Source organism: Augochlora pura, chromosome 6 (genome assembly GCF_028453695.1).
Source record: "Augochlora pura isolate Apur16 chromosome 6, APUR_v2.2.1, whole genome shotgun sequence".
Lineage (NCBI taxonomy): Eukaryota > Metazoa > Arthropoda > Insecta > Hymenoptera > Halictidae > Augochlora > Augochlora pura.
Genome location: NC_135777.1, coordinates 8,621,747 through 8,649,439, shown reverse-complemented (window position 1 = coordinate 8,649,439; position 27,693 = coordinate 8,621,747). Strand labels below are relative to the sequence as shown.

The 27,693-nt window shown below is 36.7% G+C and overlaps 3 protein-coding genes and 2 long non-coding RNA genes across 11 annotated transcripts in view; 2 read left to right on the top strand and 3 right to left on the bottom strand.

Annotated features, from left to right (window-relative positions):
* Positions 1-20,707, top strand: part of Appl (amyloid-beta-like protein) — a 47,687-nt gene extending 26,980 nt beyond the window's left edge. The window contains exons 5-16 of one of the 5 annotated variants that reach the window (XR_013494328.1): positions 3,823-3,913; positions 5,077-5,207; positions 13,755-13,974; positions 14,063-14,273; positions 14,445-14,627; positions 14,710-14,781; positions 14,857-15,047; positions 15,172-15,332; positions 15,414-15,646; positions 15,816-15,971; positions 16,069-16,238; positions 20,223-20,707. Coding sequence is in view for 3 of the 5 variants with exons in the window: in XM_078183998.1 (XP_078040124.1) it covers positions 3,823-3,913; positions 5,077-5,207; positions 13,755-13,974; positions 14,063-14,273; positions 14,445-14,627; positions 14,710-14,781; positions 14,857-15,047; positions 15,172-15,332; positions 15,414-15,646; positions 15,816-15,971; positions 16,069-16,179 (1,760 nt within the window). In the remaining 2 variants the exon portion in view is untranslated. Of the gene's footprint in view, positions 1-3,822; positions 3,914-5,076; positions 5,208-13,754; positions 13,975-14,062; positions 14,274-14,444; positions 14,628-14,709; positions 14,782-14,856; positions 15,048-15,171; positions 15,333-15,413; positions 15,647-15,815; positions 15,972-16,068; positions 20,170-20,222 lie in introns of those variants that run through there. The other 4 variants (XR_013494327.1, XM_078184000.1, XM_078183999.1 and 1 more) reach the window with 4 other exon arrangements.
* Positions 11,019-14,182, bottom strand: LOC144471695 (uncharacterized). The gene is made up of 3 exons (XR_013494329.1): positions 14,042-14,182; positions 13,788-13,979; positions 11,019-11,838 (listed from the first exon to the last, which is right to left on the bottom strand). It is a non-coding gene; the product is annotated as an uncharacterized LOC144471695 (long non-coding RNA).
* On the bottom strand, positions 19,663-21,252 carry LOC144471696 (uncharacterized). The gene is made up of 2 exons (XR_013494330.1): positions 21,116-21,252; positions 19,663-20,914 (listed from the first exon to the last, which is right to left on the bottom strand). It is a non-coding gene; the product is annotated as an uncharacterized LOC144471696 (long non-coding RNA).
* Hsl (hormone-sensitive lipase) lies at positions 21,152-26,363 on the top strand. Of its 3 annotated transcripts, none has more exons than XM_078183994.1 (11): positions 21,152-21,285; positions 22,160-22,594; positions 22,682-22,883; positions 22,969-23,182; positions 23,259-23,449; positions 23,594-23,876; positions 23,942-24,164; positions 24,242-24,432; positions 24,511-24,839; positions 24,910-25,035; positions 25,095-26,363. In XM_078183994.1, exons 2-11 carry the CDS (start codon positions 22,236-22,238, stop codon positions 25,161-25,163), a joined length of 2,187 nt encoding a protein of 728 aa, XP_078040120.1. In that variant the 5' UTR covers positions 21,152-21,285; positions 22,160-22,235; the 3' UTR covers positions 25,164-26,363. The 3 variants fall into 3 exon arrangements, with proteins under 3 accessions (XP_078040120.1, XP_078040123.1, XP_078040121.1); XM_078183997.1 differs by lacking the exon at positions 21,152-21,285 and adding an exon at positions 21,313-21,950; XM_078183995.1 differs by lacking the exon at positions 21,152-21,285 and adding an exon at positions 21,313-22,007.
* On the bottom strand, positions 26,158-27,446 carry San (Probable N-acetyltransferase san). The gene is made up of 4 exons (XM_078184001.1): positions 27,254-27,446; positions 26,703-26,859; positions 26,441-26,607; positions 26,158-26,352 (listed from the first exon to the last, which is right to left on the bottom strand). The coding sequence occupies exons 1-4, from the start codon at positions 27,259-27,261 to the stop codon at positions 26,172-26,174; spliced, it is 513 nt and encodes a 170-aa protein (XP_078040127.1). The 5' UTR covers positions 27,262-27,446; the 3' UTR covers positions 26,158-26,171.
* Positions 27,447-27,693: the final 247 nt, after the last annotated feature.

The window sequence follows — 27,693 nt, the reverse complement described above, 5'->3', positions numbered from 1 at the left end:
TCCATAAATCGCGGGTATTTTACGCGTTTAACTAAAAATTGCATATTTCAGATGTTCTATTTCACAACTACAGAAGCGAAGTACTTTCTTGATCTAAATTATTCCTGCACACTGCAGATTTTATTCAGCATTGAATATTTCTCACGTTAATCCAGAATACATTTATTAAAATGTACTTTTTCATGAATTGTAGATAATTTATACATGTAGATTAGAATTGCTATTACTGTCGTCATTATCCACAATTACAAAAGCGAAGTATCTTTTGCGTCTAATTTATTCTTTTATCCTAGAGAATTTGTTGAACGCTTTCATCTTTGAGTCGCAATGACTTTGTCGAAGCACACATTTCTATGTATTATAACAATTAAAATATGTATCTTAAAATGGCACATTTCTGTGGAGATTTATTCGATGTTGAAAGTTGGTAGCCTCAAGCTACAACGAAAACGTAGAAATAATTTGAATCATAACTAAACAATGTTCAACGTTGTGTATAACTTTTAAATATTTCTTGACACTTAGACACTTGTTTCTTGACTCCTACTCCAGGATGAAATTATTCTCTTGGACAACAGATTTCATTCAGTATTAAACATCTTTTTAAACTACAACGAACGAATTAAAACGAACAACATTTGCTTGGATCGTGAATCGTTTTTAAATCTCTCTGGAATCTGCACATTTCGGACTTCGCACTTTGTGATCACGAAAGTATTTCCACGAGAAATCCTTCAGCGGGCTAATCAATGAAATTACACGGGAAAATAAAACCGGCGTGGAGTCTTGAAAACGAAAGCTTGTAATTTTGCGCGCGGGGTATCGCGGACCGGTTATTTCGCGTTCGAATTGCGCGATTCCCAGTTCCGAGGAACACAAACTGAAATTCGCGCCTGTATTGAATGAACGGTAAACGTATCAACTTTTTTAGCATCGGCCATTCACCGTCCTAATTAAGAGTATATTTGAACCGTTTGCGCGCAACACGAGCTACGATCGTGCACTTTAACGAGGGTAAACCATTCTGTACATCCATCGAATGGCGGTTTAACAGCGTCATCGACGCCATTCGATAATCAGCCATTGCCGTATCGCGGCCGAGGTCTACGTTTATTTCACTTTTAAGGACCGCGAGATCTCTAACTACCTTTTTCATGGCGCGGTCTCTTCAATATTCCGCTGCATCTTTTCACAGCACTTTCTTTCGCGCTAGCGCATGGAATATTTTACTTCAATAATTTGTTCGTTGGAAAAATCAAAATATGACTCTTATTCTTCATTTTGCGAACTTAACTTGTTCCATGGTCTTAAATCGATAAAATGATAAAGAAAAGATCCGTTCTTTAACAGCACAAACCTAATATCAGTTTAAATAAGTTTAAAATTATTTTGTTGGCCATACGATTTATTTGACGATCCATTTGATTAAATGTATATTCAAATCATTTGCGTAGATGTTACAAAAATTATTTGTAGTGTGTTTGTAATTATTGTATAACTGTGTTATATAAAAAGTGTAAGAATTAAGAGTTAGATAGATAAGTTTGTCTGATTTTATTTATTTAATTGTGAAATACCACATAGTCAAAGAGCAATATTTATATTCTTAACCGTAGTAGTCCAAGTGTTAAATTTACCTTAGTAATTCTTGCCATAAATTTCCAGAATCGTGTTCCACTAACGATTATCAGAGAATAACCAAACAGAAGAGCAAAACTGTATTGAACAAGGGAGATTTGTGGCACAAATATTTAATGAGACAGGCGTTGTAACATTTTCCTTGACAAAAATCGAACATCGGGATGCGAAAATCTCCATCAATTCTCGAAATATTCAATGGAAACGGGCCTTTTAATCCCTGCGGGCGCAGCCGTATAAAAATTCAGATAGAATCTGGAACATTGCAATTAGCGAAGCACGCGCTAAGTAATTCCTCCGTGTTTTTTCCCCTGGTGGAAATTCAGGTTGTGACAAATTAAAATCACCGAAAAATGCAGGCAAATACGGTTTTCGCGGTACAGCTTTTTTAAATACTGCGTTTACTGGCAGCGATATTTCAACATTACTCTTATCCATATACAATTTTTCAAATATCGCGTGCTATGATATGAGCGGCACGTATAAAAAAAGAATATGCGATAATCCGGATTTCGCCGTTTAACTGCCCCACCGTATGAATGTACAGGGCCTACAATGGTTGCAATATGTTTTTATAGATGTATTATTGTGTAATGGCGTTTGTTCGTCCCTTTGCTGCATTTAATCTTTTAGGGGCTATTTTCACTCCGTCAGTAACCTCTCGTGAATTTTTTTTATTATGTTTTATTATGTTATACGGTAAATTCAGTATCATAATTTCCCCTATATACATACTATGTTTACTCATCTTTTCGCCCTGTTTAGCAATTTCTCTAATACACTTTTAACGAGCCTAGGTTTTACTTCGCCCGAAATAAAAATGTGAAGACCGTAGTGTTCATAATATTTTGATACAAGAGTATAATAAAGTCGACATAAAAATATAATTTTACTATCAACGAAGGCTGGCAGTATCTAGAATGAATTGTACAAATTTCAAAGAAATCGGACATGTATTATAGTCTTCGAGATTGTATTCATTACATTAATCGAACGCTTTACGTCAAGAAAAATTCATGAAAATCGTTGAAGAGGAAACGTTTTCTATTAGCAGGAAAATAAGTTTAATATTTCCCGATGTGTTTGTGGAACGTGTGGTGAAAATTGGAAATTATTAGACGATGCTGGAAAGTCGGTGGAAAGACCCTTTCCATAATCCGATCGTGACCGCCACCTTAGAATCTTTTACGAGTTTACGTTCAATCCCAGCAGAGTGACTCTGATTTGCAGTTTCTGCCGTATTGATTCTTCGGGTTGTCGAGTGCCGCGTATAGCGGCAGAGAGCTCGTATTAAGGGGTTGAGTAGAGACACACGTATCTACAGGGTGTCCCTGAAATTTATAGAACTCTCGGAATCGATAAAACTTCGTGCCTACCGATTACCTAATTAGTTGCAATCGGTCGCATCGCTTCGGCTAAAGCACCCTCGAACGCGCCACCATCAAGATATTTCATCACTTTAAAATGTTTTTACGATCTACAGGGTGTCCACGAAATTCACAAAAATGATCTCAATCCGCTATATTTCGATAATCCAATTAACTTCTTAACTTCATTTTCTTTTTTGTTTACGTACTTCTAATTATATGCCGTAGGTACTTAGAAATATTCGTTTACATTGTACCTTAAAGGACGACAATTCGTTCAATGAATAATGATAATAATAATAACAACGTCATAAAACAGTTCACATAAATTCGATAAAACAGCTGGCCTGCAACTAAAAAGATCTCGACTTCGAATTATTTTGTCAACCCGCAGAACGTTCGTAAATAATTCTACCAAGCTTAGCGACATTATTGAAGCCAACGTTATTAAACATTTCAAAAGGTATAATAAAAAGACGACGAATATTCCAATCCTATCTCATTTTGTATAAAAATTATACAGTTTCAGAAAAAAATCGACATCTAAAAATATAACTTCCACAGGTCTTGTAGAATTAAAAAATAAACGAAATACGAAGTTTACAATTCAAACGTGCTGCATGTCAAAACGCTAGAGAAATCACTTCAAAAGCGCGCCGCAAACGAAAGGGAATTATAAATTCTTTTTCCGCGAATACGACAAACAAAACTCTGTGCTGGGAACGAAGCCGATTTGCGTTTCGCGGATTCTGCCGATGCAGGCGCGCGCTTCCACGGAAAGTTCGTCTCGTTTCTGTTCACGGCTATTTCATTTCAGAGGGCCCGTTCCAAAGCGACGCGTTGCTCGTTCCGGAAGGGTGCCTCTTCGACCACCTCCACAATCAGACGAAATGCTGGGAATCTCACAGGTAAGGAACAGAATTTCAACGAACACCGAAGGCAACGAGCCAACTATCGATTCCCGTGCAACCGTGCACTACACCTGCCAGAAGTATGGGATCGTGTTTTATAGTTAATGAAAACGGAGAACGATGCTCTGCGCCCCAGACTTAACACCTTAACTGTTGGATCCATTCGCACGGGAATTGCCGCATTGTCTTCGATACCATATCTGCACCCTTTTCAGACCGATATACATTTACGAACTTCCGAAATAAAATATTCTACGTTAAGAAGTCGGTCCATCAGAAAATGTGAAATTGTGATATTTAAATTATCTTCATAATTTAATTTAATTTAAATAGAGTCTTCATAAGTTAATTTAAACAAAGTCTTCATAGTTTAATTTGAACAGAGTTTTAGAGAATAGAGTCTTAAAAGTTCAATTTAAATGAAACGTTTATGGTTGGTGTTAAGAATATTTCTTACACGAATATTCTCAAAGTAAACTTCCATGTTATTCGGATTAGCTTCGTTCAAGAATAATTGTCTTACCTTCTATTTTACAAATAATTTATCTAATAAATCTTATTTTTTCATATTACTTGTTACATATAGAAAACCGGTTTTTGGATAAATCTGTCTATTTAACATCATCTCATAAACACTTCATAAGCAGGAAAATTTATTAGAAGCATTTTTTGTAAAACAGACCGAATTGATTTGTTTTGGTAAAACCAAATGTAAATAATATTGACGAAGAATCTTTAACATTTTTATTTTTGAATATCGTACGATTATCAAATATTAACCAGCGTATCTCAGAAACGTTATAAGAATGTATAACGGTGGGCAAAGCGAGTAAGGATACTCGAAGAATATTCCACGAATTGGTTTCATCTTTTCCGAGGAGACCTGAAATTATTATATGCACGTTCCGAGTATCGATGCCACAGTTCCTGGGATCGTGGCGTTTGAGAACTTTATATCGATCGACCGAGGCCTTAATCGACTTTCTTGGATTGTTTCGCGAAGCGGTGAAATTAGTTCGCCCGTAAGAGGATTCAATCGAGGTGACGTTGCCTTTCGAACGGCACTTTTGATAAGAACTCCCCCTGAACTATTTTATTTGTGGATCGTTGAACGTGTGGTATTTCTTGGTATAGAACGCCCGATGAATTCTCCTTTTCAGATGGAACGCGACCGCAGCGGATACATGCAGGGAGAGAAACATGAACCTGAGGAGCTTCGCGATGCTTCTGCCCTGCGGCATATCACTGTTCTCTGGTGTTGAGTTCGTGTGCTGCCCGAAACACCTGAAAGGTACGTAACGTACGTACATTCTGTCATATCATCATTCAATCGTTCAACCATTCATTCGTCATCGAGCGGTGTACGAGTGTGGACGTGTGGTGTGACACTCATTGTTACTCGAACGACGGACTCGCATGGATTATTTGATCCCTGAACCAATCCTGCACGGATTTCAATGATTTTTAAGTCCTACTACTCGATCAGTCAAATTCAAGCGTGCAAAATGAAATTGTGTCCCTCTAAAATCACTTACTATTATATATTTTTGATAGTTGAGCAGGACAGAATAAGTTAGAGCAAAGGAACATATTGTATATACATATAAAATAAAATGTGTAAAATCAGGTGTTTGATTTTGAACATAGAAGTTGCTGTCTTAATTTTGTTCCAGCAGTCTTGCTCGATGTAGAAACACTCCTCTGCTTTTCCAAACGACGAGTTACATTATGTTGCTCATACTCCTTTTAATAACCCAAATGAATTACGATTACGTCAAACACAGATGATACAAATCTCGTTTTAAAAGAGCAATTGATTTTTGCATACGCAGCTCTTTAATAATTTTCGAGAGTTAATAAATGTGCAGACATTCTCAGATGAATCTTTATAAAGATCAATAAAATGCTTTTCCCACTTGATCCTTTTCACCGATGAAAGGGATTCACCGTGCATTCGGCTCGAACGAAACGAATAATCGTAAAAGCAAGGTGCAACCGATGTCTTTCCGCAGCCGTTCGAATGACTCTGAGAGCCACCGTACGTCGGAGCGAATCAATTCAACAGAAGCGAGTTCAATCAATCGCAAGAGTGCCGATGCAGCGGGACAAGCTCGATTTCTTCCGGGCGCATGAGTTGGCACTTTTCTAATTATCGGTCTGGTTCGAGGGGGAAACTTCGGATTCCTAATATTTACTGCTCTAATGATTCTTGCCGCAAGCAGCTGAGAAGCGTTATGGACCAATATGGACCGGCAAGAATCATAGGGCCGAAGTGTGTGTATGTGTGTGCAGACTCTGAAGACAGATATCTACATGGGAAGTAGTGGCGCTAATGTCATTGGGGCTAACTTTGGGTTCAAACTTTGCGCCAGGTTGCCGAGGATGTTGACTTAGTTTGGAAAGTTCCTCTCGCGTGATTGCTTGGTCAACATTTGACGTTTTATCTTTTTCCCCTGGACGTAATAAGACCATCGGAGACAACAGCCAACTTTGGATAACCGAAGCAGAAGTCCTTAAACTTGGGGAATTAATTATGTTGTGGGAAGACGGCTGGAGGGGGCCGTCAAAAATGATCTTCCTTGGTAATAGGAGTCGGGAAATTGTCTGTGAATACATTCCTGTTGGCTGAGTAACAACAGTGGGTAATCGAAACGAGTAATTGCAGTGTAATGTCTGCAATCTTAGGAATCAATTACAATTGGCAAAATCATTTCGAAATATCCTCCAAATATGATCTTTTTATTTCTTTTCGTAAATTGGCCAATTGTCAACTAATACATTGTCTAAAATCATGCAAAATAAATTATAATTGGGGAAAATAATTTCGGAACGTCTTTCCAATATAATTTATCATTAAACACGTTTCAGGATGTTAATTACCAGTCAACATCGAATAGTTGGAAGAAGTAACTCCCGTCTATAACGTCTGCAAACTTGAGAACTCAATTATAGTTGGGAAAAAAAATTCGGGGAAAGTCCTCGAAAGATGATTTCTCTTATTTCTCTTGGTGAAGAGACGTGAAAAAAAATTATCCGTGAACACGTTCCAGCTGGGATCCTTCTTCCAACCCATTTCAAAATTCGTATTACGGACACTCATCCGAGAATTATCAAGTTGATGCAAATGAAGCGCCGTTTTTCCGCCGTTTGGAACTCATTAAAACTTCCAGCTTCCGCTAAGCCGATAAAAAATTATTCTTCAAGCGGATGCTAAAAAGCGAAGCAGAGAGGATTCTAATTATACGTGGCTCTCGAATGCTATTCAAACCCGATTGAAATAAAGAAATTTCATCTAGGTCCGTCTGGGAGAACCGTAGAGTTAACCCTTCATTAGCATCGTTTATGTTCTCCGGCGCGCTAACGCGTCTAGTACATTTTCTTCTAACAGTTGACACAGACGATTTTCATTAAACATTTTCTTTACTTTGCATACGTAATCAAAACTAACAGAATTCTCCCCGAAACTCTAATTCACGATTTAAAAGATTATTATCTTTGTTTCTTGAAACTCTTATTATGCACTTTGTTACTATTAACCCTTTGCAATCGAAGCTATTTCAGCTCCGTGGCGCAAACATTCTTTTTTGACCTAAGCGCATTTACTCATATTACATTTAAGTTTCTAGCGATTTAATAAATACAGACAGATTTAGGAATATAAACGTTGTTGTCAATTATGGTAGGACAACTTTTAATAGCACCTCGCACGCGTCATACACCTTCTACATGAATAATAGCATAAAGGATCTCTAACTGAATAGAACATATTTCATTCGTTCAATACGTAAAAATCAGAAATGCGAAACAATTGGATTAAAATGCAATACAATGGTAGATTTCCTAGAATAGGAAACTGTTGAATCCTCGAACAGGGAATGTACAAGGATTAATAAAACGCGTGACCAGTTTCAGGCAAGTTTCCGGTGGCAATTTCTAGATTTGTCGTCGGGTAGACACGCTTTTTTAAATCTAGGGAAAAAGAGCAACACAGGACAATGCGAGATCGAGAGGTCCAATCTAACGTGCGTTCAGAAAACTGGAGTACGCGATTAAAAGATCCATGGAGCTGGGCTTCTATCGCGGCCGGATATATCCGGCAGCGGCGTAAATATACGCGTGTACGTGCGTTACAAAACGGTCTTTGTCATTTCGCAGGGTGGTGGTGTTCGTTTTAATCGGCTCCTTTCAGCGATTCGAGTATACTTTCTCCGCGCTGGTACATCGAGTCGTTCAATACCATTGATTCGTTTCAATGGTACTCCTCATTGTTTCATAAATCATTCGACGCGTACCGCTTTAGTGGAGCCAGAAACCTGGGTGGGGAGATCGGCCATTTTATACGGTGACTCTGATGTTAGCTATTAAAACCGAGGATTATCAAGGGCTGTCTGCAAATGGACACGATGGGGGTTGTGTATCAAGACGGTACAGCCCTTGTCGAATTTATTCTTTGCTTATAAAGAGGAGAAGCCGATTTATCTACTTCCAAATGTCGGTTTCGTTTGCTTTAATCAAGCTCCCGCCGATTGAGAAGATTCACAGAGAAATTTAGTACAGTGATATCATAAAATGGATGTTAATCGAACTTTCGGCATTACTGTTCGATTCTGTTTATTATCCAAACACGTTCCATAGTCAAACAATATGAGGTTCTATCAGCACAGGCAACACTTTAACTTAAAAATTTGCAAATTTAATTATCAATAATTCCAGTAATTTTTTTTAGTAAAGTCGAACATTTGAACTGTATTGTGTAACGAGCACAGGTCAGATGACAGCTATACGCATATAAAATACAATAACCCAATTTTAATGTCGAGTAGACGAGACAATCGTTAATGAAGCAGCTTGATGCCGCGTCCTACTTCACTAGCTAGCCAAACTATACTTTTAAACAAACGAAACTGGATGTATTTTAATGATAACGACGAAAGTGTAACAAAAACATACAAAACAAAGTATCAAATTAATTGCCAGAAAAGGCTATCTTTCTTGCATATTCGTTCTTAATAATATCCCTAATAAAACGAGATTATTGTAGCTCTTTTTATGTCTTCGATTACTTTCATTCTTTAATTTTTGATACAAATGAATCTAACCTGATTTAGAAGAAATGAATAATATTCATGGCACATTGTTGATGATATTTCACTTAATAGAAACGAATATTAACATATTACGCACGAAGCCTTCATTGCAAGGCTGACACGTTTGTATTACATAGACTGAAATAACAAATAGAAAACTTTACTAACAGAATGTAATACGAAACATAACAAGGAAGAATTAATGAAAGAAAGGCGATCTGATGTTTCAATACGGATAAATAAATTAATGTATTACATAATAATATATATTATATAATAAAGAAAGTCTGAGAAATAATACTAAAACGTTCGCAATGCAGAATGGAGAATCGTTACAGGAAGTACAGGGAACGTAGCAACCCGGTTTCGAAGGGCAAGAGTAGAAGGAATCAACCCCTTTAACTTCTCGATTGGTAGGAAAGGGAATTTCTAATCTGTATCGTTTCTCGGTCGTGATTTTTTCCATAAAGTGTAGCGAACGGTCGAGTAGGGTGCATTAAGAAACTAGGTATATTCCTGCCCCTTGGTCCCCGGCAACCGTCGCTCACCCCCGTCGCTGCTTCCGTCTTGCTCGCTCGTGCAATCAATAACGTTCGTCGACGTTCCCGACGACTGCGCAACGTAACGCTATGACTTTGCTCGTTCCTGCGCATCTTTTTCTTTCCAATGGACGCCGACGCCGAGCGTAGCTGAACGGGCTGGCTGGCTACGCGTAGCTAATAAACCCCCGACCCTAATACACCCCGTGTCCGATGATCGCTGGCAAGAGAGACGGAGTGATAGAGAGGCACAGAGGGACATAGAAAAAAACAGAAATAGAGACGTAAAAAAAAAGGGATATATAGACAGTGAGAGGGAGAAAGAGAGAGAGAGAGAGAGAATGAGAGAGGGAGAGAGAAATGTAGAAAGAGAGGAAGCTACAGAGAGACATAGATAGATACAGAGACACAAAGAGACATAGAGAGATAGAATGGCACAGACGCCAGACAGTTTGCGATACAGTGCCCGATGCTGTTTCCACGTAGTTTAGAATCAATAGGAATCGGCGGTGAATCACCGAGCATGCTAGAACCCACCCTCGCTTAGACGAGAGACCCGGTGCACCCCTTGTTCGTCCGCTCGTTCGTTCATTCGGCCAGCCCTCCACGATGCGCTGGTACGTCTGCGGTTGTATGCGAAAACCGCGGACACAGTGGCCAGCACATAAATAGGGGAGTTTTCGTTCCACCGAATTCTGTCTGGTCCGTTTCCGCAACCTGCGTTCGGAAATGTAGGGGTTGATACGCCGCAACGCCTACGTTGGACCTGGAAAAATGGACCTGAGATCCAGAATGGCGTTCGTAGGAAATTGGAAATTAGTGGAGAGTGCGAGATAAATTTAGATTAGTTTTGAAATTCAGAGAACATTAAATATTTAGTCCAGAAAAATGGAGGTGAAAGTTTAATCATACGTAGGCTATATACACTGCATTCGTATTTAATGAAATGGATATGGTGTACTAATTTATGATTATATCAATTTAAAAATTATTGCAGAAGGTAGCGTTAGGTTCGCGTTAAATTTGTGAATACAAGAAGTTTAAATATTTAATCTAAAAAAACCGAAATGAATATTATATCGTACAGCACTTACAATTTGAGAAGTAGCCGTGTTGAGCAAACTCCTAATTATATCGAATTAAAAATTAGTATAGAAAATAGAGTTGTATGCTTTTTCTGGAAAATGTTCGTTTTGTTTGTTTAGTTATTTCTTTGAAAGTGTGCCGTGATTTGTTCTCCAACACGATCCATGGATTACTAACAATCCCGATTTCAAATTTCGCGCGACAAAGGTTGAATGAACTCTGTTGACGTTGTTTTTTAACATTTCAACCGATTACATTGAAAGCTGTATTATGTTCTTTGTACGCCGGTGCTCATAATCTGAATGACTTCAAACGATTGGAGGGTAGATTGTTGCACCTACAAAATAAAACCAACCGAGCTTATAAACTGGCCTTTTAAGTTTTAGTATTTTTGTTTGATATTATTAAAGAATGGATTTTGTGAATTTACGACAAAAATGAATAGAAGAAAAGAAAAGATTGTCGATGCATTATTCTCAACTTATTACGATTGTTGAAGGACAAAATGGTAACGATTTTTATTTTGTACAAAAACCCATAATCTAATTATTATTAACATTTTCTCCGCCCTTACCTGAAACATACAACATTGTACACCATATTTGTCCACTATTATTTATATAAGCCTATTTATCATTCATTCTGTAAAATATGTAGTCGCTATACATGTATCGGTAACTGACGTGTTCAATCACAATTATTATACAATTCATTTGTATAAAAAAGAATGTTATACATGTTGTCAATAATGTGGAATAGTTCGAGTATTTTAGGCATTTGAAATGGAACAAGGTCGTTATTGTGACTGGTAGATCAAAGCATCAATTATAAATCTTTGGTGTATATGTATTTTGCCTGAAGAGAGCAATCTTTTTTTCGTCACGGTGGCACACCTAGTTCCCAGACCTTGTCTAAAACAGGGACTTTCAGCGGAAACTTTTTGAAAGCACGATTTATGTTGTATTTCCTTGTAGCCACAGCGACTGATGTGTATATAGCAGTAGTTCCAACCAGAATAGCGAGAGTCCAAAGAGACCGAAGATGTTCCAATGTACATTCGTGGATGTAAGGTAGATCGCCGTAAGTCATAAGTTTTCCATTCCAAGAGATTGCGGTTTCATGCTCGAAACATCAATAACTCAGCGTAGATTCCGGCATCCCTTGCATTCGTGTTTTGAGGGCGTGAAACATCTTCTATACATTTTCGTTCCTAGAGAAACACGAATACTGCATCAGGACCTCGATTCAGGATCAAAGACAATTTCATTTTCTATTATTATTATTGCAATCAACACGAATTCAATTTACCGAAACTCCATTCAAAAGTGAATTTAATTACGTTTGCTATTGTTAGTGTAACGAGCAAATCCAAATTCTGCGTCGCAAGCCTCCGTTCGATATTTACCTCCATTAAGATAAGTAATTGTTATTATTATTACAAGCAACTTTTGCATAATGCAACGTTTCCCTTCAACAGAACTAGAATATTCAAGGGATCTTAGAAATGCAGAAAGAAAACATGATCGTTGTAAAGGGAATATCGATCAAACACTGGAAATGTATCGATATTTAACCAAAAATCTGTACAACCTATTGTTTACATAGTTTGTCTGATGATGACAGTAGTCTTCCTCAAGATGTATTTAAATTTTCAAACTGATTCGTTCAGTAGTTTCTTTTTAATACTATAAATCAACCGAGGTTACTTTAAAGATACTTCTTTACAGAAATGATATAATCGAATTTGTTTTGACTCTGCACAATTTTTATTTTATGTCTTTGCATACAATCTTATTCGGCCAAGTTTCACGAAACCATTTTTATACTTTCAATAATTATAAAATAAAATGTACGAAACGCTTTCGAAGTTTGAAGTTACAACTCAATATGCTGAGTCACTGCATTAGCAGTCAATAGGTTCGAAAGTAGTATAAATCATATAAATTCAGAATTTTTCAGGCACGTTTCGAAACTGTCAAAATACATAACGCTACCAGAAAAGATCGATTCGTTTTGCCAGGAGAAATAAAGTTCTCCGTTGACGACGACAGGACACGCGGGGAGCGTCGCGATCGAAGATCAGATCTCTGGATTGGTTTTCGGCAGTTCGTGCGTGGAAGTAGGGTCTGCCGATAGATTGCAATAGACATATTAATATTCCCCGATGGAAAAACTGCCAACGCAACCACCACATGACCCAGATAAAAGGATAGCACAGCGGGAGGATACGTCGGGGCGAAGCTTTTGTCTGCCTTTGCAGAACTCGAGAAGTCAGCTCATCAGCGTGTCTATTCTCGGAGAATGGAACATCTCGAGAACCTAGTTAGTCAAGACGGCTGCCCTCTTAAGTATAACAGAGACAAATTAGAGTTTTTCACGGTGGAAAAAGGGACGTGTTACGCGGGGCAAGGACTCGAAAAGGGCAACTTTCGGAACGCGTGAACCGTGTTACTCCATCGACAATGTTGCCAGACCCGTCGGTCCTCTTTCTATAGGGGGATGGAATCGCATTTTCTTGGTATGATTCAGAGAGCCACGAACTAAATGGACATGTAGATTCCCCCTACTGGGTTTTTAATACGTCCAGAATGGAGTTCACTTTGCTACAGACTTTTGAAACCGAGGGTGGTTTCTCGGTCAAAAGCAAATGGACATCAGCGAATTATGGTTCTGAAATGCTTTACGGGTCCCTCTGCCAGGCTAATTGCGTTACAATTATTTCCTTGGGAAGGCTTTTTGGACAAGCATTTGACAAATGTAACTGTTATTCGATATTGCGACGCTTTGTCCGAAATTAAGGAAGATATTTGGAATTTCGCATCTAATTTTATTTGATAACTTTTTAATTATTTCGTTGCTCGCTTTTCATATACTGTATTTGAACTATAAATAGATGGATGTGACTGAACTTTATATTTAGTTTCTAATTAAACATTTCACTGGTATAGATTCAACATAATTTTTATTATCAAAGTATTCAATTTTATAAATTCGATCAATTTTAATTTAAAAAGCGCATTACTGGGTAATTAATAATAAAACTGAATATGAATGAAAGAGAGCCTGAATTATGATTAACAAGTAGAGTAAGTTCTCAAATAATCATTACTTTTATTGTATGTACAGAAAATGTGAAGCCGAAGAAACCCATTGACTTACCGATTCCAAAGGGTGTGGACGATGATCTTGACGAGGATGAGGATGATCTCGATGACGAGGATGACCTCGACGCCGATGCGGACGACGATGATGATTCTGAGGCAGACCCTGAGGATGTGCTTAGCGATCAACCTGACGACGATGAAAGCGACGAGGAGTACTTGGACGATTACGACACCACAACCAGGTAAACTAATCGAAAATAACGAATTTACAAGTTGGGAATTGTTCCCGAGTCGAATTGTAAGACTAACAAGTAATTCTGTATGTTGCAGTCGATTATCAACAACAGTTTCGACGACAGAGAAACCGAAACAAGATGTGACTGCTATGCCGTTGCCAGTCAGCACCAGTACGCAACAATCCTCGCAGTCTCAGAGCACACCTGATCCGTACCTAACACACTTTGATCCGCGCTGTGAACATCAAAGTTACAAGCAAGCACAAATGAGACTGGAAGAAGTGCACAAAGAAAAAGTGACAAAAGTAAGTGGGTGTTACAGCTTAACCCTTATCTGCATAGAGTAGAGTAACGCTTCGTTTATTGAGGAGAAGTCACATTAATGCAATCAGTATTTCTAGCCAGTCGAATTTCGAGAGACAGTTATTATCACGCGGAACACCAGTGTCGAAATCTTTGTGCTACAACGGTTTTAGGTGATGAAGGATTGGAGTGATCTCGAGGAGAAGTATCAGGACATTCGTGAACATGATCCGGTTGCTGCTGACGCTTTCAAACGATGGATGACTGCAAGGTTCCAAGAGACTGTCGCGGCTCTGGAAGAAAGCGGTGCTGTAGAGAAGCATCAATTGAGCGCTATGCACCAGCAGAGAGTGCAAGTACGTGAGCTCATCCATTAAAATTGAGTTAACTGTGTCACAGTTTACTTAAAGTACAATTACTATTATGATTCGTTTGTAGGAAGCTGTTAAACAAAGAAATGAAGAAGCGATGTCGTGTTACACTGCTGCTTTGAACGAGTCTCCTCCAAACGTAAGCTAAAAGAAGTTGCAGAACAAAGTTCATGAAAGCAAGAGACGTTTATAATGTTTGGTTGTCTCTGTTTAGATGCATCGAATTCAGAAGTGTCTGCAGAAACTACTCCGAGCTCTTCACAAGGATAGGCACCACACAATTGCTCATTATAGACATCTTTTGGACAGCAGCCTAGAACAAGCGCAACGCGAGAAACCAGCAACCTTGGAACACTTAGCGGAAATCGACAGAATCACCAATCAGAGCTTGTTGATGTTAGAACGGTAATGCGCTAGCAAACGAAACGCAACGACGATCGCAGAACCTGTAGATCTCTGAAATTTCGAGCAGACCATTGCTTTGTATCATAGAACAGAATTCATGGAAGATTTCATTCCTTATATTTAGGTATCCTGATTTAAGCGCAAAAATTGGCCGGCTTATGGATGATTACGTTTTGGCCCTCAGGAGCAAAGATGAGACTCCTGGACTGCTGTTAGCGATGACACGCGAAGCGGAAGCAGCGATTTTAGACAAATATCAGGCTGATGTCACGAGCAAACAGCAAGGTAGCCGAAAGATACTCCATTCGTGGTTAACCGGTCAACTACTATATAGTAACCTCATAGTAAAGAAACATTTGTTTTCAGAAAAAGAACATCAGAAGGAACTCGAACGAGCACGCAAGGAGCAACGCAAAGCTGAACGCGGCGAATTACGTACCGAGCAGGCTCAGCAGGAAGAGAACGACTCGACAAGCGATAACAAAGATACTCAACAGCAACAACAACCAGAACAAGCTTCGGCAGCTGCCGCGATGCACAGTGAAGGACTCGTTAGAGCAGCTCACAGCATGAACCATGAAATTTCCCACGCAGAACCGGTAAAAATAATCATAGAAAATTAGCTATAAGCCTGTAAAATCCCAATATTTACTAATTGGATTGCATTCTAAATTAGAAGCATAATGTTTTATTTCACGTAGTTTGTTGCATCTTTGCAATTAACTGTAATTATGGAAATATTTCTCAACTTTGTCACTGTTTTTATAGGGATACTCAATTAGAGGGAATTCAAGGGAAGTTTACCGTAGGGAGAGTACATCAGTCTACTTCACCCTCGCGTTCGCGGGAGTAGCACTTATGGCTGCCGCGGTAGTTGGTGTGGCAGTATTCAAAAGACGCAGTGCGAGAAGCCCGCACAGTCAGGTACATTCGAAAAGAAAGACACATGGATTTATAGCATGATTTAATTTTGTTGTAAAACAATCGTTATCATACTAACTGTTTATACTGTAATTGTTAGGGTTTCATCGAGGTCGATCAAGCAGCTACACCAGAAGAACGACACGTTTCAAACATGCAGATCAACGGATATGAAAATCCTACATACAAATACTTCGAGGTTAAAGATTAAGTTAGCCATCTGGATCTACAGAATTTTATTTGAAACTGGTCTTAATTGTCCGTTCTCGCGTATGTTCTTCAAGAATCTCATAGTATTTTGTTAGTGTAAGATACCTAATCAGGTCCGAGGTTCTTCCGAAGATTCAAAGTATATAGAGAGATTTGCATCTTAGTGATATGTGGAATATAAAATCTGTCCATAGGGTGATAGATGTTGCAATACAGTATCATTATGTGACGTCCCTTTATATAGGCTACCGACGTGTCACGACCATTCTTTATGCTCCACGACATGTATAAAGCAATGCTCATAATAACATCTGGTAGATTACAAAAGCGAAAACGAGCGTCCGCGTGTGAAGCTCGCAGGCTAATGGAGATTATATACGAAACAATTCGTAATAAAAGCAACACGCCAATGTGCCATATGGGAGGAAAACACATAATCGTCTTCGGAAGTATCTCAAACACGTTGTTTTCGTTTTGTTGTCATACATGTTATTGAGGATAAAAAAGAAAACGCAGGAAGGAGCGCTTACACAAACACAAAAATGACGAAGAACCGACACGTTCACTCGCTAATTGTCCGCAACAACGTTCTTTTAATAAAAGAACCGCGATCGATTTACATGACAATTTATTGCGTTTTCGGCAATGAAAATACCCATTGCGAACGCGTGACCGAAAGAAACGCGTGACTGTTGCGCTCTTTGCTGTATTTTTCAGTTCTGATATTTTCGGAGATAGTCAATGGCAATAAAGGTTGCGCAGCTTGAACATAATACGTGAACAAACTAAAGACGATAGCAGCGGTAGCGGCTTGCACGGCGAAAAAAAAGCAGCAAAGTATAATCCGATTAAAATAATAATAATTATAAATAAAGAAAACGTAAGCATAATACTAGAAGTGTATGCTAACCGATAAAAAAAGAATTAACAAAAACGCTCTTAAAATATCAGAACGGCAAATCGATGATGCACGTTCACCTTCGTGATGCAGCTGTCTTTTTCCATCTCCGTTCGATTCCCACTGCCTGATTTTTTCAGCGACCTTTTCAGTACTTAACGTCTACTTAGATTATACAACTTTATACTTAAGGGAAAAATTGAGAATCGCGAACGTATCTAAAGTTTAATGAGAAAAACGAGATATTTTATCATTCCATACGATAAGTCCACTATATTATCGAGGTGCTGTCCGAATGTATGCACGGAAAATGTTCAGTAGCTTTGTTCGGCTCGGCCGAGGGCCGTTTCCGTTTCCGGACGCGGACGGAGTCGAAAGAGTCACGCCTAGGCTACCGAATAAGAGGAACAGTTAACAGGAGTTTTTTTGAGTGGCATTAGTACCTTCGATTCTAGCTCGACTAAGTGGCGACCGTTGAAGCAAAGCGTTTCTCTGTTCTTGTTTTGTTTATACTTTAGTATTTTCGACGTCCCGCTCCTTTCTTTTCTGTTACTCCGTCTCCACTCTTTCTCTCTCTCTCTTTCTCTCTCTCTCTCTCTCTCTCTTTCTTTCTTTCTATCTTCGCCCCTGTTCTTCTCGTTATTATTACGTTTTTTCTATGATTTAGAAAGATGGTTCATACAATAACTATCTTAGGATATTAATTATATATATATATATATGATGACGATAATATATTACACGTTTAATGCTTATATATTTGTATATGGTCAGAAGATAGTTAGGCCGCACTTTAGCCAGGGTCGCGTGGGAAAGCACAGCTTTCACTTGTTTTCAATGAATCATGCACGGGTTTTTATTAGGCTGATATACCTTTGTATCGACCGGATCAGTGTAATGTATAGATTCGACAGGCGTTTTTTCTGTACAATGACAATTTTAGCCGCGCAAGTATTACGTTGATTATTATAGTATCGTAAGTCGCTTTCGAACCGAATGATTTTAATCTCGTGTATTAACCCTTTATAGGGCACGTGTCCTGAGGCATGAGAAAACGTTTCTGCTTTTATTCAGCGTTATCAATTAAGGGGCTGTAATGGATTGATTTTCGATCGTCAGAAGAGAACCATTTGCGACAGTAAATAACAGCCTGGTATACAGATGTTAGCAGTGCCCGATTCATCGTGTTATTTTTATAAATATTGTAACCTTTCCATGTTACTGGTATATACTGTGTGTATACCAGTGAACTTTAAGAGGTTGAAGTCGCTCATTGTTTATAAAAGTTGTACCCTTTACTACCTATAAGGTATCCTCCTTGTTTTCAAACAATGCTAATTCTCTTTTTGCTAAAATAAAATTAAGCGGAATTGCGCAAACCGGGGACAATTAATGAATCCTTGGATTCCTAAGCGCACGTTTGAAGCAGCTGCCTCCCGTTTAGAAGAACGATCACACACACACAAACACATGGACTGTTTTGTCTCACGCAACTCCGGTGAAAGGGATGTGCCGACGAAAAAAACGCACGCGGGCACACACATTCGCGCATCGCTGAGTGTTAAAAATATTATTTTAGATATATTTAAAAAAAAATAAAAATGATAGCAATTAACTATATGTCTATGAATACAACAAAAGCATAGCATCAATGCGTTAAGAATAATAATGATAATATAAATATCTATATATAAATATATATGTTCGTGTGCACGTGTGTGTGTGCGTGCGTAATATATGAACAATATACATATACATATACATGTACACCTATGAAATTAACTATACATTATGTACCTATAGCGTATAGTCGTTAAAATGAGGGAAAAAAACATTAACACGTCGCGTATAAAATGACTTGATACGAATTCACAGATGTTGAGAACACTCTTGTCCTTTAAGAACGTTATTACTTTGTTTTAGTGATGTTTTTCTAATTTTTCGTTTACTTGTTGTGGAAAAGAGATACGAAGATGATACGCGGTGATGTGCAAAGTGTAAATGAATAGGTGGGAGGACATTTGAAGGGTGAATCTCTGTGACAATATCAGACGAAATTTGAAAGCAGTGCGTAAGTTTCTGTCTCTATCTCTCTACGATTTTGCTGATCTAACTCGCGTGCGTCGCTATCAGTTTGTCTTAAATTGTCGCTTCTTAATTTTAAATGTCTTCCACCCGTTATCGAACACTTGGTACAATTGGCCTACATTAGCGTATTATTCTCAGCAAAGAGAAACGCGTAAATAACAGTTCACCAAATTTAATGTCCGCGTACTGTCTTTCGAGCATCGTGGGAAGCGATTCGTGCTCGTCGAAGAGTACCTTTTATGACGCGGAAGTAAACGTGACTGGACTAATGGACAAGAGATACGTTGTTTACTTCGGCGAGCATCGTGGGAAAACTAACGGTTATCCTATCGATCAGTATTAGCTCGAATTGTCCCTTTGAAGCATATCAGTTGTTAGTCGATGTATTCGTTTCGACAGTGAGTCGCGTCGCGGCAGCCGGGTTTCACCCGTCAACATACTGTGAACTCGCATCGAGCCAGCCCTGTATAAGTTTAAGAATTGATTTTTGTAAAGAGGTAATAAGTACTTACCGTGGTAATTAACTTAGCTTAAAAGAAGAGAAAAAACAAATACGAGAGAACAAGAAAAAGAGAACAAATGAGATGACACGTGGTGAAGAAATGAGGAAAAGGAACAAAAAAGAGAAAAATAAATACGTCCTTTGCATAGCGGTTCGGGTTTAGAAGCCGGCGAATGGGAATAATAACGGAACTAAACTTTATTTTTGCAGTTTTTTCGGTATTGTATGAATTCTTACGATCACTATCGATTCCCGCGTCTTTTTAACGAACGTGTCGATCGCAGTCCACCGAATGTAACATGCGAAAGAGAGAAAGAGTAAGGGAGCCGAATTTGTAATGTGCGATATGTACCGGTATTGATGTGTAAAACGCCTATACAGCGCTGTCTAATTGTTATAGTTTTCGATCTTATGCTCGTCGCCGTATTCCGAATGAAAAAAAGCGGCCTCGCAATCATAATCGTGTTTCTTTCCGCGAATAAAACATTATCGATGGAACTGTATCTTCTAGTCATGCGTATGCTACAATGTGTATTGATCACACATGTTTTATCAGGCAGCTAGATCTTCGAACAAAGGATCATGGCTTTGTGCGGAATGACCGATTGACGGCTCGAAACGGATTAAATCAACAACCAAATTCGATGATAAATTCTGCATACTATAGACAACCACCATCGGGACAAACATTAATACCAACAGAGTCGAGACGCAGCTCGGATTAGGAGAAACACAACCGATTTTGATCAGTTGTCTTTTAAACGTAGGATCGGAAACTAACACGTTTGCTATAGAACGCTTCTGCGACCGTTCTTCGACGAGTAGAAAAAGTTACTAAACCGGAGAATAAAAGTAAGAATATCCTCCCCGTCCCTCCAAAAACTGTCCGCCCCAGCCCTTGAGTCCACCAGTCTCCCTCTTTCTCCGTCACAAGGATTTCTCCTCGCCACTCACAAATCGCATTATTACACTCCGTGAAAGAACGTATTGTGTTTGTGGATATATGTAATTTTACTTATCAATAAATAAATTACAAAGGTCCACTCGCGTCTTAGTCACTTCTCATTTGGTGATTGTAGACAATCGGGCGCGTCAACACTATCACCAGACTGCCGGTCTTCATGTATTTATAGCATTTTTCGTCGATTTTTAAGCATTCGTTCATAAAGATCCGCAGTCTAGTAATCGCCATTTTCGTTGTAAGTAGTAAAAGTTTACGATATTCATTAATTAATGAGGTCGTCACCGCTGTGAAAAAAATAGACATAGAAAAAATAACGAACTATTAGAAAGACATGCATACATCTGCATTGTATATACACGTTACTTTGACATTAAATCAATGTTATTCATTGACTTTTAGCATTAATGACGCGACAGAATTTGTTCGTAGAAAAAATCCCGGGTAGACGTACGAAAAAAAAACAGCTTGCTGTTTCATAGACTTACTTTTTATCGTTATGATTAATTCATCTATCGCAATATGGTTATCTATTTCGAATTAAAGTCGATTACGAAGCTATAAAATTTTCTTGCCATTCGTTCCTCGACCGTTGAAGGAAGTACGCGATTCTCGTGGTTTTCGCGAAGTTTAAAACTACGCAAATGTGTACACTCTGGTAAGTATGTACTATACATATGTGTATCAACTGATATCGGGAATCGAATAGCCTACTGTCTCTAATTGATATTCTTATCATCGCAATTAATATTATTATCAAACACAAGCGAGCGCGTTTTTGAGCCCAAGATAGTCTAACTACTATCTTCTAATTAAATTGGAACGATATATTATTTTTGAGTATTCATTCCACGCCTCGTTCGCCGATTTATATTTCGGAAGCGGCATTTGTAGCAAATATGCGTAAAACTATATCATTTTCAATGTAGTTTGAAGTGATTACGAAAGGGATACAATTTATGTTTGTGATATGTTTACTGCAAATTACGTAGATATTTTTTACTTCACATAAAGATCCGCACTATATTTACTACGTACGAAATAATCAATAAAGTACAGTCGTTAGATGCACTTGAAATGGGTAGTCTTCGATCACGAATTATCCCATTCAAAAGTACTCGACCGTCGAGAATATTGAATTCGTTTGTTTGTAAGATATTGATATCGATCCGCAAAGCGTCATGGCGACGACGCTGGGCATGTAGCAAATGTCAAATTCAAAATAATAATTGACATTTAGTGCAGAGTATAATGTGCACAACAATTTTCGCACGACTGGACATTATGTAGTTTATATAACAAGATACGAATCATTCAGAAGTGGTGTGTACGTCGCGTATATTATTAACCTTATGCTTGTTAACATCATGAATGTCAGAGGTACCACTGTTAATTACATTTGATCGGATATTTCTTAGCGATTCATTGTGACGCAAATGTGTGTGAAAATATTGCGAATAATAGTACAAATGTTATCTTAATGTCATCTAATATTGTCTTTGTTAAGTAATGATTTAATCATTGCATTGCAGGTTCTGTACTTGTCTTCTGCCGAAAAATAATTAGTTAAAAATTGACGCTTGTACGGTAAAAGAATAAATAATTCAGATGTCTCTTAATGATGACTTTGATAGACCATTTGAAGAATGCGAGCCCTTGCAATGGGGAGCATTACGAGAATTATGCCAGGCAAATGCAGAATATTTTATGGCGCATCAAGATGAGAATGGTGCCAGGATCAGAGCAGCTCATTTGGCAATGTTGGATCATTTAGAACAGGTGCAACCGTTATATAAAGAAATCTGTAGGTTTGCACCCATGTTTGATTTCGATATAGATATACCTGGCAATGGGTATAGGAGTTTTCTAGTCTTAATAGATAAATGTATCATACACTCACGTGCAGTCTGTCATCAAATATACTGTCAGAAAGATTCTATATTTTTTCGTAAAAGTTATCACATGAGGTAAATATTACTACTGTTGAAATTTGTTCTATAAACAGATTATATTAATGAATGTTCTTTTATTTATAAGTATATATATATTTGCAGAGAAGTAGAAGCTTGTTCACAATTACTAGCTTCTTTATACAATTGTTTAGAACATTTACAAACTCTATACTCTTGGAGTGAAAAAATGATTGATGGCAAACCATCCCTTTTTATAGGAGACAATCATGATCCCTATGAAATTTTTAGTAAAATAGATAATATTAACCAGTATTGTTTCTATGGCAGATGTTTAGGCTTTCAGGTATTACTAAGCGCAATTGCATGATTCTAATTAATTCCTAATGGATTGACACCATTAGTATTAATTCTTAATACAATGATTTTAGTTTTCTGACTCAATAAAGCCTCTGTTAAAAACTATATTGGTCGCTCTGGCAACATTTAGTGAAGTGTTTTATGATAATGGAACACTGTTATCACGATGTGCTAATTCTGTTAAATATATGTTAGACCCTGAGGCAAGAGCACGTCGTTTTGTAGATGTATCTCAACGAGCTGATATATCATTTTGTAAAGCATTTTGGTTTCTCAATGAGACTGGTAAACTACGATCTTTTGCTTTAACAAAACATTATTTTCTACTATTTCTCATGTACTTTATCAATTACTTTATTAGATCTAGCACGTAGACTGCCAGCTATTGCATCTGAATCCTTGGCAATAAATCAGATAATTTCTATTCCACCTGAAGAATTGACAATTTCCACATTGGATGGGAAAACTGTATCAATTCCAGTACCACATAGTCACGTTGGGAAGAAGCCGATCCATGTTAGATTAATAAGCTTTAAACGTCGTTTGGGAATGGTAAAGATACAATATAAGTGATCTAAGTATAGTTATTATGAAGTGACAATTCAATACTTAATTTTGTCTTCAAGTTTTACTTAGTCAAATAGAAGATTTCTTTTAAATTTGCTATCACTCATGTGTAGTATATGATTGTCTTAGATGGGTTCAGGTGGAGTAGGAGGAGAACTGCTTGGATCATCGGATGAACTGATAATTCATTGCCATGGAGGAGGTTTTGTTTCACAGACTTCATTATCTCATGAAACATATTTACGATCGTGGGCTATAAACCTCGGCATACCGATTTTGAGTATAGATTACAGTTTAGCACCCAAAGCTCCATTCCCTAGAGCATTCGAAGAAGTTTTATATGCATATGCATGGGCTTTAAATCATTCAAGTACTTTGCTTGGTAGTACAGCGCAGAAAGTTCTACTTGCTGGTAAGTAACTACATATAATTTTCACTTACCTTCTTGTTACTAAGCTAAGAATTCGTTTCTTCCAGGCGATTCTGCTGGGGCCAATTTAAATTTGGGAATCACTTTAAAATGTATAGAATTAAATATCAGAAAACCGGATGCAATTTTTATGGCGTATACCCCAGTTTTTGTGGACTTCGTACTGTCGCCTTCGCGTTTGCTTTCTCTAACGGATCCGTTATTACCTATGGGATTCCTTATACGCTGCTTGAAAGCATACGCAGCCACAGATACCAAGAAAATGACAAAGTAAATAATGCACAGAAAAGCGAATCCTGCTTTCTAATAAGATGTACTATCTATTACTAACGTTCCCTTTATTGCAGTTCTAGAGAAAAAGAAAATGACGTTGTGGAAGGCAACAAATCTGACACTGAGTCTTTCGCAGAAGTCACTGAGAGCGATTTAATAGCGTTAGCTCTCAGTCCTAATGGGGACGAGACAAACGATGCCCATAAATTAGCATCTTTACCATCTGACACTACCTTAAATTCTGTTAGTTTAACAGAAGCTGATGGTAAAGAGATTAAAAATATATTATATATAAATTTGTTTTAATGATTTTAAATACTTTAGTTTTAATCCTTTAATACAGTGGAGACAGAGATTCCAACAGAAGGAGTGAAATCTCAAGAATATATTAAAAAGTTCTTAGATTTGTATCGAAATAGTGGTATAAATCCTGCAGCATATATTGGAAATAGTGCAGTTAATACGAACAATGATATTTCAAGGAATGGTAAATCATGGTCACTATTTGGTTGGTCGCTTACAAGAAAGCATAGAGAGTCCAGAGAGTTGAATATAGAAACTATAAAAAATTTCTCGGAAGAATTTATATTCACAGTGCCCAAGGATCCATTTCTAAGTCCCTATCTCGCACCAGATAATCTTTTAGCACAATTACCGCCTATCTCAATGTTGGTAAGTTAATAAGTTAAATTTCGAGAATTTCATGTACAATGGATGTGTAATACTAAAGTTCCATTTATAGACATTACAAATGGATCCTTGCCTAGATGATTCTGTCATGTTTGCAAGAAAACTTCGATTGCTTGGTGTATCTGTTACGCTTGATATTGTACCCGGTTTACCGCACGGATTTCTTAATCTGACACCGGTAAGATGAAGCATTGGTAAAAACTGAATGTAACTTAATTATACATTCCGATTTTACAGGTCTCAAAGGACGCTAATGAAGGATCTGACCTATGTGTCAAACGAATACAGGAGCTACTAGCATTATAATCATATGCATGTAGCCCATACTCATTAAATTATAAATGTTAATATGTGGGAACAAGTTTTGTTACTGCTGATTTTTTAAATGTTGTTTATGATAAGTTTTTATACGAGTTACTATAAATTGCAAGTATTTGTACCCTTACAATCATCGATTTTAAATTATTGATATTTTATAAAAAGCTAGTGTTAATAATTATTTTTGTTAAAAATTTGTTAAATTTTTTTGTTTAATACTAACAAATGTTACGAAATTTTTATATCTTTATGTATTAAATTTTCTTCTTCGTGCCTCTGCTGTTCGTTATTTATAGCTTAAATTTTAATGTATTTACATTTATATTTTTACAAAAATGTTATTACATTAAATTACTTTTTTAAAAATAAGATTTGGGATCGATAGTGGCAAAGGTACAAGTACTACTACATTTTATTTATAATTTACAGGAATCATATTATTTAAAATGAGATAACTTAAATCTATTGTACTTAAATGTTAATGTTAAATTGCAAAAAGCTATGTTTAAATTATGCTTACTAAATGTTCAATGTCTTCACAAACTCAGGTTGAAATATCATGTTATTTTTTTTAAGCAGAAGGAAAGGAGATAGAAAATCAAAATAGATGTTTCAGTTTAGATATGATAATCTATATTATACAGTATCATATTTTATTCAACTGACAAACGTATAAATTTGGTAGGCATAAGATATTAATCAAATGAAATTAACTTAATGAAATTATACCAAAGAAAAAGACAATATGTATGATGTTAATGATATAGAAATTTTCTTCGTTTTGAGAAAGTGTTAACAATTCATAGGGTTTATTAAGTTATATTTGTTTTTTACATGGAAGTACATCGTATTTGTTAACTTTATTAAATTATTTATAAAATTCTAATTTTATAACTTATAACACATTGGGAAATAGAATAAAAATTATTTTATTACCAGACTGCAAGAACATGTAGTTTTTTTGGATGTCATAAATTAATGATTAACGACTTTTTTTTATTGGTTGACTTGTTGAATATTTGTTTGCTCTTTATTTATTCTAGGACGTAGTGTTTTTTGTAGTACATGTGCATCTGCAGGTTCTATTCTCTTATAATAGTGTTCCTTTGTCTCTACTATTTCAAATCCAAATTTTTTGTAAAAATCAATAGCTCCCTCATTACTTATTTGAACATGACTACAAATAAATATCAGAATATTAAACTTTTCATTGTTAATACATTGTTTTATAATTATCCTAAAGTAGTGCGATCTTCTATACTTACAGAAAAATTGAATCAAAATTTCCATCCTTGTTGACATAGTTTAAAACGTGTTGTACCATTACAGTACCAATTCCTAATCTTCTATAGGGATAAAGACATCCCAACGTCATAATATATAAGCGCCTAGAATTCTCTGAGGTATCTACTCGACAACAAACTGCTCCAACCTAGTACAAAGAATTAATTATTTACTGACAAATATTTCGTATAATTAACATTTCTTTTTCATAAAGAAATTAAATGTAAAAAATTGGGAACATGCCACTATATCATTATAATAGGCAAGTTTTGCTAGTTCTCCAGCTTCTAACACATCCTTGTAAAATTTCTCATTGTAAGAGACAGGAAATACCACTTGATTAAGAAGTTTTAGTTGTTTTATATTGTGTGGGGTTACATCTCCTAACTCTATCTTTGATCTGTAATTTAAAAATTAAAAATTCATATTAATGTCACTAATTTGGTTTTTGATTAACAAAAATTTGAAAAACTGTCAAATACGAAAATTGCACAGAATTTATAACTAAACACATTATATACAGTAAAACACTTCATTAAAGAAACCATTTTTTTCGTAACGTTTATACCATTTTTTTTTTGAAAATTGAAATTACACGTTTTCAAGTAAATGTGCCCTTGAAAATAGAAGTATTTAACTCTTCGAAGTATTGCCAATTTTTGTAAATCATAAATAGAACAATATTTACCATATAATATCACAAACTATGTATTGAAGTGTAGAACAAATAATGATTGTTTAGAATCATTCGGCTTAGAAAGTAAAATATAACCTCACAAATATTTGAAACTCACCTAGTCATATTAGGAAGTACCAGAGTTTACTAAAGATTCTAAAATAAATGATAACAACAAATTTTTAGACTAATAGCTACTGCAAGAAAAAATGTTAACAAATAATAATTTGTCGGTACTGCACTAACGTCGTACCGCTCTATTCGTATCGCACACACAGAAATCTTCTTAAACACTAAATACAAATACATACAGTAGGTTAAATATGTGTCTTTTCTGACTTCGAATTTTGATAGCTTTCAGAATACGTAACCAATGTCTATTCGATCATTAAAATGTTTTCTAAATTTAATAATAGAGAGAATATAACAAGTTTGCAAGAAAGTACAAATGAAAATAATAGCAAATATTTTTACATTAACTTTATTATATTTGTAACTAAACAGTTTTATACCTCGCCTGTGGTTTTATATGTGTACTGCGAAGCTATTAATAAACAG